Source organism: Sprattus sprattus (genome assembly GCF_963457725.1).
Source record: "Sprattus sprattus genome assembly, chromosome: 20".
Classification (NCBI taxonomy): Eukaryota; Metazoa; Chordata; class Actinopteri; order Clupeiformes; family Clupeidae; genus Sprattus; species Sprattus sprattus.
Genome location: NC_137918.1, coordinates 25,610,416 through 25,626,174, shown reverse-complemented (window position 1 = coordinate 25,626,174; position 15,759 = coordinate 25,610,416). Strand labels below are relative to the sequence as shown.

The window sequence follows — 15,759 nt, the reverse complement described above, 5'->3', positions numbered from 1 at the left end:
CCAACCTCTGTCTCTCTGTCCCGCTGGCAGAGTCATACCGGGTCGTTGTCTGGCTCCCCAGTCTGGCTCTGCCTTGCGCCACTGCTCCGAGGATGGACTTGTGCTTCAGCCGAGTTTCTGCTTGATGGACCGCTTCGGCTGCCCTCCACTTCCTCCCTGTCTTCATAACAATCCCTGCCCCTGACACTTTGGCATCTCTGGATTCACAGTCCTGCAGATGTTCCCGTGCCCGTGCCACGATGAACTCCTCCCTGACTGAGCTGAAGGGCAGCCTGAGCTTGTTGGTGTTTCCGTACAGCCCTATGTTGCTCAGGCTGCGTGGCAATCCCACCCATCTCCGCAGATAGCTGCTCACCCTTTGCTCAAAGCCTTCCACCACAGTCATGGGGACCTCATAAATGAGCAGAGGCCAGAGGATTCTTGGAAGGATCCCATGCTGGTAGACCCAGGCCTTGAATATTCCAGGGAGCCCAGACTTGTCCACTGTTCTCAACCAGCCCTCCAGGTCAGCACTTGTTCCCTTGATGGCCTCCCTGTCGTTTAGACTGCAATTGAAGACCTTTCCAAGGCTGTTCACAGGCTTCTCAGTGACAGATGGGATATGGTGTTCTCCCAGCTTGAAGCGGAATTTGTCTGCGACCTTCCCCGTCTTTAAAACCAAGGACCTGGACTTTGCAGGTTTGAAACACGCCTAAGTTTACAATGGAAATAAAAACATAGATGCCTTATGTGTGTCAATAAGTGCCCTTTAATGGCAACCTGCCGTGTGTGTGTGTGTGTGTGTGTGTGTGTGTGTGTGTGTGTGTGTGTGTGTGTGTGTGAATGTCTATGTCACAGTGCATGTAAATTAACAGCAGACTGCCTGATCTATTTTCAGTTCTGATCAAATTTCGCTTCCTAATGAGGCAGCTCTGAATATTACTGAAATGATTGTTTGTTGCGTGTGTTTCTGAAAATCTAAATCGTCTGGTGTGTATATGGGGCGTGTTTGGCTTCATGTTGAGTCTGTGTTCTCTATAATATGTTATTCAAATGTGATTACAGGTTGAGGTGCTGTGGCCTTAAAGTGTGTGTGTGTGTGTGTGTGTGTGCGTGTGTGCGTCTACAGGCTGTGCGGCTGTGGCCTTACCTCGTTGAGCTGTAAAATTTTAGCTTCAGCTCTCAAATCAAACCTTTCCAGTCTAAGAGAGCTGGACTTGCGAGGAAACAAACTTGATGAGGAGGATTATGATGTGAAGCTGCTTTCTAAAATAGAGGAAGATCCTAACTATAACCTGACTGAACTAAAGTAAGTAATGAATACAGCACATACAATAACATTCCATGTTATCCACTTTGCATATAAACATGTGTCACTGTGTCTGTTTATCATCTCCATATATGATATATTTGGATATGAGTGATGTTTAAAATACTAGAGTATAATCTGTGTGATGTGTAAAATGTTGTTAGCAGACATTACCTGGAGAACCTTTAATCAGTCATTAGTCTGAGCTGTTCTACATATTTACACATGTCGGTGTTGAGGAATCCAAATGGGGAAACCTCATAGTGAGGATGATGTTATCTACAAAATCTCCTCAACAGGTATTAACTGGGCAGCCATCAATCATCCATTAGTCTGACTGGAGCAGAGCTGCTGCAGATGCTGCAGGTTCCAGACACTCAGTACCAGATGATCATCCAGCTGCCCCACGGATCAGCACTGTGTGTCTACCTGTCCACTGCATCACTTTAAAGGGTTATTTAGTTTTCTAGTGATCACCATCTCTAAACTAGTTTAACTACTTGTGATGCCGCACTTCCTAGGTGCGACCTAATGGCGGATGCAGCAGATATTCATTATACTTTTAACCGCCAACGGAGAATTCTACAGTCCTTATTGTACATCCCCATATAACTCTCTGAACTGGTTCATCTTGTCTGGTGTGTGTGGAAGCATAGGGGTGCACACTTATCACTAACACCACGCCAAACATTTCACACCACACTCATTCATTTACCATCAAATCACTAATTATCAGTTGTCTTTGTATACAGCCCATGATTAGGGATGACTTACATTGTACATACCATGCTTGTTCAACAAACAAGTTTTAATGAGTTCTTGATGCCATTGGATCTTTTTCTGAAGTGCACTTCTGAACGTGGTTTCGCCTTTGTGAAATCAATCAATTGAGTTGTATGGTTTTCAATGGTCAATGTGACCTACTGCATAACTATTGTTATCATTATTTTGAAGGCCTGCCTTAGTTCTAAATATTGTTGGTACCATTTTAACTTTGTATAATGTGCATTTCTTTGACACATGATTTCACGCCTCTGCAATGGTGATATGGTTGTATGATGGTATGAGTTCAGCTACCTGATGAAAGGGTTGACGTAGTAGTAGTTGGGAGGCTTCTTTAGTGAGAGTTTGTTTGATGAGCTGAGTCTATGCTTCCTCAAACATCTTCAGAAGCGTGAGGTTGATGTCATTGTATTTTGTGGGTCTATTTAATGACGTTTGTATTAAGCTGTAATACTGGCTGTGCATATACAGCTGTTTTTAAATATATTTTGTTTCAATTTGTGTTCAAGTCTTTTTGTTTGTTTTTCATCTTTCTTGGATTATGCATTATGGGTTATAGAGAACAAATACATTTGCCAACCACAGAGTTTTTGTCTCCCTGCTGCATTTTGTGCCTACCCTAAAATACACTTGACACAGTTAGCCTTTGACATTTGGTGACAATGGTGGGATAAGAGAAGTGCGATTGGTGGATGCGTGAGAAATGCCTGTGTGCGTGAAGCACAAGGATGCGCTTCCCGAAGATGAAGGCAGTGTGAGGATGTGACTTCACTACACATAATCCCATTGAGCATGGCTCTTTGGCGTTGCGGTCAGAGTGTATCACTGCATGAAATGTGGGATTTACGACAGTATTCGACCCTGTGTATTGCCGTAGAAGCCCACATTGGTGTGAAAGCCCCCCCACCCCTTCCCTTGACCAGGCCTAGGTTTTGTTATGTTAATTAAATTGACCTGGATTGAAAACAACCCCCCCCCCCCCCCCCATCCCGTCACTGCTTCACTGATTTAAAAAACCTGAAAGTCACAGGTTCGATCCCTACTAGTGGCAACCATGGCCCAAGTTGCTTAACGACTGTTAACGACTCTTAATGACTGTTATCAGCGTAAGCCTGACTCTGTATAATTACATGCCAGAAACGAACCTCAAGAACATTAAGGTGAAATAATAATAAGTTAGGAACATTACACATAGCCTAAGTTAAAACTTTTAAACACATACCACCATAAACATGTGAGATCATTCGACAAGAGACATTGAAAGACAGCTAACTCACTGCTTCGTCAAATAAGAGAGATCAACTATATAAATATCTGGAACCACTTACAGATTCCGATTAGCTAAATTTGCGTCTGAATGGAAAGGTGTTATCTTTCCCCATCCCACTCATGCTGCTAAGCCATTTCTAGCATAACATGCGATCAACCGTGGAAAACAGAAGGCAGGCGATTTTTTTTTATCAGTTCTCACCACACACGACGTCTCATCTTTGCTCCTTGAATGTCCAGTGGTGTAGTCCAGTGTATACGCAGGTATACGGAGTATACCCACTTATTTTTCAGTCAGCATTGGGTATACCCACTTCTCAAAACAGGGTGTTTATCCTGTGTATTAAAACTTACTACGTGTAAAAAAGACTAGAAATTGAACGTTTATTAATCGAGTCTAAAGTTTCTAATGTTGCCTCGGGCGCCTTTACGTGAACATAATTAAAACGTCACATAAGTCCACTAAACAATTCCCAATTCGCACGCTCCAGTAACAGAAGAGAAATACGCCAGAGGGGGGAGGAATGATAAACCAGGTACTTGGTCGCACTAACGAGCTTACTTACCAGCAACGTGGCTAAGAGGTTAGACACAGGTATACAATACCATCAACCTGAAAAGGGCAGGTTCGAAGCTCCCAAAGCTCGCGCAAGATTTCAAAATCTACCTGAAAAGACACAGGATAGATATTCACGAGTGGCCAACATGTCCCAAGTTGCGAAATGACTATCTCAATATCAGAGTAAGCCCGACTCTGTATAATTACATGCCAAAAGTGAATCTCAAGAACATTACAGAGAGGAAGCTCGGGAATATAAGTGTAACAGCCTCCAAAGTACATTGCAAACCTCGAACTCTGAAAATGAAAGGCAAACCAAAGCAAGAATCATGACATCCACGGAATCAAAACCCTAAAGGCAGAACTCTGAAAACGGAAGGTGAATCAAGAAATGTGATAACCCCGGACCTAAAGAAAGAATATTTATTACATTATTTTTTATTTCGTTTTTATGGGGCAATAGCTGTAAATGGGAGGGGATACGTTTTGTCAGTTGAAAGCGGACCTTTAGACAGAATCTCATTCCGTCTCATCACAAGACGTTTTAATTCAATTCCTTCTCGTTTTCAACCAATGGCTGCAGCAGGGTGTGTGTGGCTAGACTGCTGACAGTCAATATGCTAATAAGAGCATTTCGCACCTCTGTCAGCGGGAGGTGAGAATGCTAAACACATCGGCCCCCCTCCACTCGCAGGTTCCTTCCTGGGAAATTCCGTCAGTATGCGGCAGACAGATATTTCGGGGGAATGTCCGCGATCAGCCAGGAATGGTGATCATTCGCGGCTGTATCACAGCGTATACGGGCCCGATAATCTTGCTTTTCGTGCAGTGTATGTTTGGTACTCTGTAGCTCTAGGTCCAAGTCAGGTGCACATTACGCATAGTAAAATGTGTGTTTTAATTCTGTTTGGTGACATATTCTGTTTGCAGACATTGTATTACTGAACAGAAATTGAGAACGGCAGGATCAGCTTCGTGGCGGTTTCCATATAAAAAAAAACACAAGAACACACCAAGAAACAAACGAATATGGAGAGTTTTGATTTAAATGTATTAGCACTGTGTTTTTCTGTGTAAAATAAACTTCATGAATAGAGATTTTGTGTTTTTACATTTAAAATGTAGTGCAGAGTGCAGATCTACATAAGCTGTATAAACTGAATTGAACTAATGTATCTATAATAGAAATCCACTAAATAAAAAAATCTCCATATTGAGTTCCTGTGGTGAAGTCAGGGTCCGGCATGAGCTTTTGGTGGCTCAGAGAAGCTGATGACCCTGCTGATGGACTGGATGTTGGGAGTCTGTTCCCTGGAGTCTGGGAGTCACGTGTGTGAAGCAGTCCCCCTTCTCTACGGAGGTAGGGCTCCTCATACAGCACTCAGACACATGTACACAAGTATGCAGTGCTGAACAGTAGTGTATGTACACACATAAACACTAGTATACAGTGCTGGATGGAACAGTAGTGTATGTACACACATACACACATGACCAGTAGTGTTGAATGGATGGACAGACATGGGAATGGATGACTGAAAGACTTAGATTGGAGTACAGATTCAAATCAACCTGAATGGACAGTCATGCAGCCTGTGGCTCAACTCTGTTCAGGAGTCTGTGATCAGCAACCACAGCTGTCAATCTGACCAGCACTCTGTTGGAGGGACATAAACTAATGTGGTGTTTCTAAATGACTGAGGACAACTGTCAGTCAAATAGAGGGAGTGAGAGATCTATTTTAACATGTAGTAATATCTTGCCAAAAGCTCAGTGTAGTTACATAAAGTCTTTCTCACTTTGTGCAAGGAGTCCCATTGCTACTAGCATTAAAACAGTTGAAAGCATCTTTGAATCTTTCTTCTGAGTGGCCCTATCAGCGCTGAAGTCATTTAGTTAACACTAGGGCTTTTAAATTAGATGGAGCAGTAAGGCAGGGCAGATATGCAAACATGGCCCAGTCACACACACTTCCTCAGGGGCAGGGGCGTAGCCAGAACATTATTTCTGGGGGGCCGGCTCTGGCCATTCTTTTAATTGGGGTGGCACTTCATTGTCAAAAACTACTATTTTACAACTCACACGCTGCATCACTCAGAGCAGCAGTTTTCTAACGGCCCATCTAGCCATAAACAATGGATTGAACCTTCTGATGGACACTAATGATGTTTTATTGATAATCCCATGTTATTGGAATGGGTGCTTTGATAATGTGCAAGTGCGATTTGTCATGATTATGGGAGTTGGTTCGGGACCTATTGTGACAGGGATGTTTTTAGTGAAAGTGACAGACACGATATGAATTGTCATTATGTTTATTATATGGCCAGCCTTAAAATTATTTTAGTTTGCCATAACCCGACCAACCCTGTCCCATTCTTCAGCTACTGATAACCACTCACCTGGTGACCTCAGACTTGTTTCTCATTCAGTTCTCCTCTCCCAGAATCGCTCTCCTCCTCCTGCTCTGTCTCTGACAACTAGTCTCCTGAACATTCACTGCCACTGGCTTCTTGCCTTTCTGTTCTGTTTTCTCCACTAGCTCCTTCTGTTTCCCTTACATCTATTTCTGCAATATTCTCTGTCGTGCTTTTCCTGTCTTCCCCTGAGGCACTTATCCTTTTCATTGTGTCTGTTAAGGGTAGACGTGGTTGAGTGGTCGAGCAAGGTGGAAAAGACTCTCAGGAGGCGTTGCGGTGGAAGTTGGGATTTTTTATTTTGTCCCAAAATAAGGCCGTGAAGGCAAAAATATGATTCAGAATAATAATAAACAAACAAACAAACAAAATAAGAATAAAGAAAAAACTTTGCAAAATAGAAAATAAACTGGACTTAATATGCACTCCTGGAGAAGGACGGCCTCTACAGCTGGAGCAGCACCCTCACCCTCACCCAGGACCAGTGGAGGAAGGGGGCAAAGGTCACCTGTGAGGCCACACAGGGCAACCAGCATCTCGTCACTCAGGATATCAAGATGGGAGACTGCTCCGAGTAGAGACAGAGCACTCACACACGCTTACACAGAGGGAGAAACACACACACACACTCCACATGGACACACATACACACACAGACTGATAGGCAAACACATACTCTTACGTGTTCACAAAAATACTGTATTCTGGTATTAACCTAAATGTGCTTCATGTTGCCATATGTGCCAATATGTATTGTGTATATTTTGATGCTTTATGTGACCTACAGACACAAATAAAAAGCTTGATCATTATCATTGTCATTCAGTCCTTTTATTATTGTTTTGTGGGGAAATTAAATCCCATTCAATTAAATGTATTTTATATTGCACCAAAATAATAAAATTGTCTCAAGGCGCCCACAGAGCCCAAGGCCTGAACCCCCTTAGAGCAAGCACAATGGCAACAGGAGCAAGGAACTCTCATTAATCAGGAAGAAACCTCAAGCTGAACCTCGGCACATAAGAGGGGGCTCATAGTCTTGGAGACGGCCGGGTAGAGATAAAAAAGGAAGGGGATGGGGGGAGGGAGAAGGAGAGGGAGGAGAAGGAGAGGGGAAATCATGTTTAAGATGTTGATAGTGTGGTGGGGGTGGGTCTGTGTAGGTGTAGGCCGAGGGTTTCTACAAGTAGATCAGGTGGAGAGACTACAGCAGCATCCCACAGCAGAGATAGACTAGACTAGGAGAGGAAAAAGAGACAGAGTGAGTCGGATGCCTAATATGTAGGTATATGTGCTTAATGGATATGGTGATGAGGTCATGCTATCAGAGAGGACAGATAAAGAGATAGGCTACATTAACAATTAACAGTAGGTAATACGGCAGTGGCGGTCCGTGCATTTCACGACTAGGCCTTCAGCGATGTCCTACACGATGTTAAACTGAGTGAATCCACCTCCTAATACCATCATTATGACGACATGGCTCTCGAACCATTATATTTATACAGAAAGGCAGTATAAGTGAGCATTGCATCACCTTAACATAGTCGAGTACAACAGACTTTATTAATATTTCCAGAGCATTTAAAATCAATACACCCGTATTAACAATACATTAAGAGTAGTAAACTCTCAGTTATATGATCGCTTGGATATTACTGTCACAACTTAAAAATAAAAGGCGATTTTCAGGGATTAGTCTACAAAGTTTTATTAAGTCCACCGAAAGCTTTAACAAGTTTGTCCACTAAACATCGCATTGTCCCACCTGCAAAGCAGTTTCATTAAACTTCCCATCCTCACGATATCCAGTTTTTCTTGAAAGTTCCGTCTTGAAAATGGCGTTGTAATTGTATCAAAAACTGGAATTATCAAGTTGGTGTAAACTAGTTTATTTGAGTTGGTTAATGTAATTATATTTAGTCTTACCAATTGAAACAACTAGCATAATAAGCATTGAAACCGATGTACGTCGTTTTCGCATTAGCCAGCTAAACTGAGCACTGAAGCACTGCACCGGTCTGCCTCAGTATCCAATCAAAGGACGTTTTCGTGTCACGTTTAACGCGAGGAAAGAAATCTTCCGGGCCTTCTAGAAGGCCCAGTGTCGCCAACTCGAAATCTGATTGGTTGTCACAACTGTCTGTTTCAGTTCATTCAACTTAAATTAAATGAAACAGCCAGTTGTGATAACCAATCAGATGTACACGGGCCTTCAATGTGAATTCTGAAGGCCTCAGGGAAGATTTCTGTTCTCGGGGAAGATTTCGCGGAGCGTGGCAACACATGATAGCTGAAATATGATTGGATGAAAGCTCTAACATAAATTAACAACGCTGGAAGTTATGAAATGAAGATAATGGACTATAAGGAATCATTGAATACATATTTATGAAAAAAAAATATTAAAATAAAATGTATTTCATTACATTTATTTTCTGATGATGTTTAGGCCAGCAGAGAAGGCCTTCAAGGCCCTGACGGACCACCACTGCTAAAACTCACTCTTGATAAACTCACTCTTGAATTCAGGTGCAGGGAAATTGAAGCTTTGCCTCCCCCTAGTGATTAATGTGTGCAACAGCAGCTGTAACACCAGACATGTCATAGTAAGTGTAATGACACTCAGTGGTGAGCTAATTTAGCTAACAACAGATTGGACTATTTATTTCAAAAGCTGTATGGATACATTCTCAATTAAACAGGACATAAATGTTATATTAATAATATCTGGATGAAGTTGAAATCTCCAAGTGACTTATTGGGGTGGGGTTTAGTGTTGTCATGACTTCTGTGGCTGATTGATGGTACAAATACACACCAGGTTTCTTTAAGACCAGGCTAGGCACTTATAATTCATATAAGCTGTGTATGTGGTCCATACAGGCCTGTTGAAGATGCAGTGTCTGGGGACTGTGCTTCCTGGTGTGGTGGATGGGTCTGGACTCTGAGTCACAGTGGTGTTAATGAAGATGAGTCTACAGTGAGGATGAGTGGTATTATAATTCATATAAGCACTAAAGATCTAATGTCTACAATCTGTTTCTAGAGCAGCTCTTCATTCGTAAGTGTTGGTGATGTCATGTGTTGATGATGACTCAGTGAAATGGGCTTTTATTCTCCCAAGCTTAAGGGCTGGTGACAGGCTATGTAAGACTGAATTAGTGGTTTTGATGTCTTTATTCTCCTAAGCATAAGAGCTGGTGACAGGTCATATATGACTGAATTAGTGGTTTTGATGTCTTTATTCTCCCAAGCATAAGGGCTGGTGACAGGCTATGTAAGACTGAATTAGTGGTTTTGATGTCTTTATTCTCCTAAGCATAAGAGCTGGCGACAGGTCATGTAAAACTGAATTAGTGGTTTTGATGTCTTTATTCTCCCAAGCATAAGGGCTGGTGACAGGCTATGTAAGACTGAATTAGTGGTTCTGATGTCTTTATTCTCCCAGGCTTAAGGGCTGGTGAGAGGTCATATATGACTGAATTAGTGCTTCTGATGTCTTTTCTGCTGTGTCGCTGTCAACCGGAACTGGACACTTAAACCTGCTACATTGAATATGCACATTTCAAATGTTTATCATCTAAAGTCTAACAGCCATCAATTTAATGCAATACAAGCAAGGACAAAACACTCATTTCGTTACGGATTTGAATGATGCTGTTGCCGATCCATCACTTTTACATCTTCATATGTTCACACACATGCATCTTCGTCTGTTACACTCAAACCAAGGTAACGTCCTAGAGAGAGAAAAAGAGAGAGATAGAGAGAGAGAGAGAGAGAGAGAGAAAGAGAGAGAGAGCTCACAGCACACACCCGAAAATACCTTCATTATAAGGGAGGGTTTACTGGTCATTGAAGCACAACTAACACCCCTTCCCCGTCTGTCGTTGCTCTTCTTTGGCACATCTGCTAACTCACACTCCGCACCTTGTGCTTCCAAAGGAGGAACTTTGTCTCCCCCTATTGTTAGATGTGTGCAAGAGCAGGTGTTTTACCAGACACAGAATGATACCCAATGTGGAGGGGAAGCACTGAACAGAATGACCTCTTACCCACTGTATCAGTACCTTTGTGAAGTGATTGCATTACCAAAGCTCATGTTTCATATTCATGAGCTTCATAACTGACAGGCCTTAATGTGTGCATAGGCAGACGTGACATGAGATGTGTTAGATATCACTGAGTTGATGCACTCAAACTAGCTTCCTGCTATTCATGGGGATTTAATCAAGGTACTCATTCACTGTGATTAAATCAGGTTCAATCATCCAATCAGAAATAATACCCACCTCTAGACACACCCATTCCCTCCCATATCCTGGATGATTGTATAAATATCTGCTACTCCTCTCAGTATGTTGAGAGAGACCTATCGTGTACCAAGCGATTGGATTGTCCTGTGACGCTGAAATAAACCTATTTCTACTCTTGGATACTCTCCCAAGTTTCCTGACTATCTGCAAACCTGACCTTGGATCCAAGACTGAGACAGACTTCTTTCATCTGGCGTTTCCACCCAGTTTCAAGAAGGAAAAAGAAGAAGATAGGATACGGAGTATAATCATCTTTCCTTTGCTGAAAAAAAGAATGGAAAAAGCTGTGTACGTCAGATCCATCTAACAGATATAAGGACTTGTAAAGATTGGGCCCATAAGTGAACCTGTTTTTTCCGAGACAGATCATTTATGAGTGAGTGGTACATTTTAATACTTAATTGTATGCACTCGATATAAGGACTTGTGAAGATTGGGCCCATAAGTGAACCTGTTTTTTCCGAGACAGATCATTTATGAGTAAGTGATACATTTTAATACTTAATTGTATGCACTTTGGTTTTTGCGGGACAGAAGTTACCGTATGGTGTGTATGTGTTATGGTGATAAACCGTTTTCGGAAAAAACATACAGTGCACGTCGAACGCAGAGTAGACTGCAGATAATTGCAATTGAGAGTTTGCTTATTTTAACTCAGTGAAGAGAAGGCTTCAGCTGTTGTTTTTGTGATCCATATTTTGGCAAAAGCCAAAATGATCGGAAAGAACGAAAAAGTTAAGCAGAAAACCACCAATAAAAAGGGTGGGCGAGCAGCTCCTGAAATTGATGAAGAAACCATAATTTCATCTGTAAGAGGTTTCATCAATGACCATTTGAAGGTAGATGTGCTACAAAAGAAGCTGGAAAACAAATATGACATTGTGCCTGACAGTGACAATTTATGGCCGATTGACGATGCAAAACGCGCATGGGGAAAGATGCAGCGGCTGTCGGGTACAAACAAATTGCCATACGCTTTGCTAATTCTGAGTCAAGTCACACGTAGGCAAAAAGCTGTCCAGAAGGCTGAGAGAGAGGCGGAGTTTTCAAAGTTGAAGGTCGAAAAATCTGAGACCGAAAGACAATTGATTGTGGAAAAGAATAAAACCAGAGCTCTAGCGGAAGATGTGAGATCGCTGAAGGCGGAGAAAATGTTAACGACTCAGGCTGGGATTAATGTTTCTGATCAACTGACGCTACCTGGCGAGACCTTGTACCCCTTTCAGGAAATGAGGGAAGCGGCTCAGTCTGAAACACGAAGACTGTTGCAATCAGCAATGGCTCCCCACACAGACAGCGACGTGTGTGAGGACAGTGATGACGCAATGGACTCGGATAATCCAATCAAGCTGAGACCTTTAACGACCAGGCATGCCAGTGGAAATGTGACGTATGGATATAAACCGGCAAAACCCCAGGATATTGATCAATGGACTAAAGACTTGCAACATCCTCGCAAGTCGGGCATGGAGGCATGGTCCAAAATCAACCGTCTGCGAAACATCTACCAACTCCATCCTTTAGACGGCGTGGCAATGATGTGTACAATACTTAATGCCTCTGAGTCAAACAAAATAAGGCGGGCCGTTGAAAGAGGACTAGGAGACAGTCAACAGAAGATAGACGAGGGCTGGCAGGCACTACGTGATTACATCCAAAGTTCCACAAACGCCACCACTGATTGGGCCAAGATAGCCGCCTGCAAACAAAGGACTAATGAGGCTGTTGATGACTTTTCACAAAGATTCATTGAAACCTTTTTAAGACACTCAGGCATGAGTGGTTTGACAGAGGAGAGCATTGGAACAAGTGACAATGGTGCTCTTAAGGCTAACCTGCTGCATAGCCTGAATCCAGAAGTGAAGCAGGCTGTCAAGCTGACCACACCTACATGGGAGGATACCACGTTTACTTTCGAAATGCTTATCAGCGTGGCAAGAAGGATGGAACGGGATGTCGAACACAAACTCAGATGCGTCAACACCTGGGATTCGAATTTGGAACAGGAGTGCATGTTGAGACTTTTAAATGCACAAAAGCCTAAACAACAGCAACAATACAAACCACAGTATGAACCCAGAGACAGATCCCATGAAACATGTCATAAGTGTGGGAAACATGGCCATTGGGCGAAACAGTGCAACACTCAGAAACGTGGCAGATATACAGCTCGCTATAACCATCACAAAGAGGGTGATGAGGAGAGCAATGATGATGAAGACATATTCAGAAGATTTGCGAAGTTGACGGATCATCAGAGACTGACCCTTATGTCCGCGATTCCGGGAAACTAAATCTGCCCTCCTTACGGTCTCTTACGGTGGCTGAAAGCCAGCAGCTTGACAAAGGTGATGTGTGTGTGCCTAATGATAAAGATGGTCTAGGTTCGGTGCAAGAAAAGGCACAGGAATCTGAGGAGCCATTGATTCCAGACGTGGGAACACACATAGCACCGGAGTCAGTGGAAGATGCAGGCGAAGCTGAGGAAGTCATGAAGAGAACTGTAGGTTTGGAGGGCCAAGGCTTCAATCCTAACAACCTGATAATTGTTGAGAGTCAAGACTGTCCATCAAACACTAGAGAAGTGCAGATACCGCCAGTGGAGAGACAACGACTACAGCCATGTGACAGGAAGAATTTGAAGTGTAAGACAACACACAGAGCACTGTCACTTTCCCAAACTGCAGTCATGGTGAAGGGGGAAACCAAATTGGACAAATTCACCAACCCCATAGAGCGCATGCCTCCAGAACAACCACCTCTGGCGGGGCGCAAAGAAAAAACGTATGATTACGGATAATTTAAGTCATGCCTTTTTGTTAATCATGTCATTACTTTTAGCAATGATATGATGATTGGATGGGAATTTTAGATGCTGACTTAATTATGAACTTGACTACGAGATATTTTTTACTACGAGATTTTTATTTTTTGACGACATCAGCCATCAGCATGAGAACAACGTCGCCAAGGCGTATCGAGTGGATGGCGACCATGATCCCGATGGTGATGTCCGGCATTCCAAACGCTTCCTCCTTATGCGACAGCCACCACCTGCACCCCTGCACACGCATATGCCCATGCTGAAGGAGAACATTCATGTTGGGTGTGCAGATTGCTACCCTAGCCCAACGTTTCTTTGCAGCCGTCATTCTAAACTATGGTATTACCGTGGTGATGGATGAGGTCAGAGAAGTAGCCTCAATTATGGACAAGATTGCGAATGACGCCGCAGGAGCCTTGTCCATAGTCAACAGAGATTTCAGTATGCAACTATCAAGTTTTTCAATGTGCATTAATACCACTACACTATAGGAATATACATTGAAACCACTACACTACACTATGAAGACATGTGTGTTTGTACTAGAACAATGTTTGATTATGTTTAATCGTGATGTAACATTGATCGATGATCATAGGGGGGTTGTCAGATTTAACCACTACACTATAAGAACATGTGTTCTGTTCTAAAACTTTTTACCACTACACTATGGGAACACATGTTTGTTGACATTTTGTAACAATGTTGGATTGTTTTGATCACTATGTCTGATAATGTTCGTTGTGGTTTTGTTAGGTTTTATTGTGATCATGATGTAAGATTGATCGATGATCATAGGGGGGAATTGTTAGATATCACTGAGTTGATGCACTCAAACTAGCTTCCTGCTATTCATGGGGATTTAATCAAGGTACTCATTCACTGTGATTAAATCAGGTTCAATCATCCAATCAGAAATAGTACCCACCTCTAGACACACCCATTCCCTCCCATATCCTGGATGATTGTATAAATATCTGCTACTCCTCTCAGTATGTTGAGAGAGACCTATCGTGTACCAAGCGATTGGATTGTCCTGTGACGCTGAAATAAACCTATTTCTACTCTTGGATACTCTCCCAAGTTTCCTGACTATCTGCAAACCTGACCTTGGATCCAAGACTGAGACAGACTTCTTTCAGATGATTGACATGAGACAGGAGACACACTTTAGGGGATTCAAACTGTTCAGTAAACGCTGAAGCTCACCTTGTGGGTGTCCAATAATAACTTCAGTTCTACATTAGAGTGTTATACGAACATATAAAGCATCTGTGCAAAATCTCCTTCTACCATCTCAAAAACATCGCCAAGCTCCGCCCCACTTTAACCCTGCCAGATGCTGAGAAGCTCGTCCACGCCTTCATCTCCTCAAGACTGGACTACTGCAATTCACTGTTCACTGGGATCACTGGCAGGAACATCCAAAAGCTGCAGTACATCCAGAACAGCGCTGCCAGGATCCTGATGAGAGTCAGGAAATACAACCACATAACCCCCATTTTACACTCACTGCACTGGCTCCCTGTCTCATCCCGCATTGACTACAAAGTCCTCCTGCTCACCCACCAATGCATAAATGGTCATGCCCCCCCTTACCTGCAAGAACTCATCACCCCCCAAACATCAACCCGCCCCCTCAGATCCAATAACAGTCTGTCCCTGCAGATCCCAAACACCAGGCTACGCACCATGGGCGACCGGGCCTTCGCCGCTGCAGCCCCTCGACTGTGGAACAGCCTCCCGGACCAGTTAAGGGCAACACAGACACTAGACTGTTTTAAGACTGGCCTAAAAACCTTTTTATTCATAAAGGCATTTCCTACTTTTTAAAAAATGTATATATTTTCTTAAACTGTCCTTTTGCACTCTGAGATTCTGCCTAGAATGAAGAGTGCATAACAAATAAAATGAATTATTATTATTATTATTATTATAATGGGCAGTGGATCATGCGTCAACTAATGGATTAAGATGAGTTTAGTGTTGTGATGAAGACTTCAGTGACGTCTCACATCATCGCCCCTCCCTGCTACAGCTGAGCAGTGTAGTATGAAGGAGGGCAGGTTTTTGTACGGCTCTGTATCACTGTGTGAACACACTACCATGAGAATGATAACTCTGGCAGTAGTAATCTCCTGCATCTTCAGGCTGGACCTTACTGATAGTCAGAGTGAAGTCAGTCTTGGATCCAGAACCACTGAGGCGATCTGAGGTACCAGAAGTCCGATGACTAACGTAGTGGATCAGTAGTGTAGGTGTTTCTCCAGGCTTCTGTAAGTACCAGGCTAGGCAATCAT

At 42.9% G+C, this 15,759-nt stretch overlaps 1 protein-coding gene and 1 gene segment (V, D, J or C); one reads left to right on the top strand and one right to left on the bottom strand.

Annotated features, from left to right (window-relative positions):
- The window catches only part of LOC308381703 (uncharacterized protein), a gene marked incomplete at both ends in the record, with an annotated part of 115,380 nt that extends 108,486 nt beyond the window's left edge, over positions 1-6,894 (top strand). Inside the window, 2 exons of the mRNA XM_080859284.1 lie at positions 1,109-1,288; positions 6,768-6,894. Coding sequence (XP_080715410.1) covers positions 1,109-1,288; positions 6,768-6,894 — 307 coding nt within the window. The remainder of the gene's footprint in view (positions 1-1,108; positions 1,289-6,767) is intronic.
- Positions 6,895-15,544: 8,650 nt separating this feature from the next.
- Positions 15,545-15,759, bottom strand: part of LOC308381702 (immunoglobulin kappa variable 3-20-like) — a 524-nt gene continuing 309 nt past the window's right edge. The window contains exon 2 of the V gene segment in view: positions 15,545-15,759. This exon is cut by the window's right edge and continues 126 nt beyond it.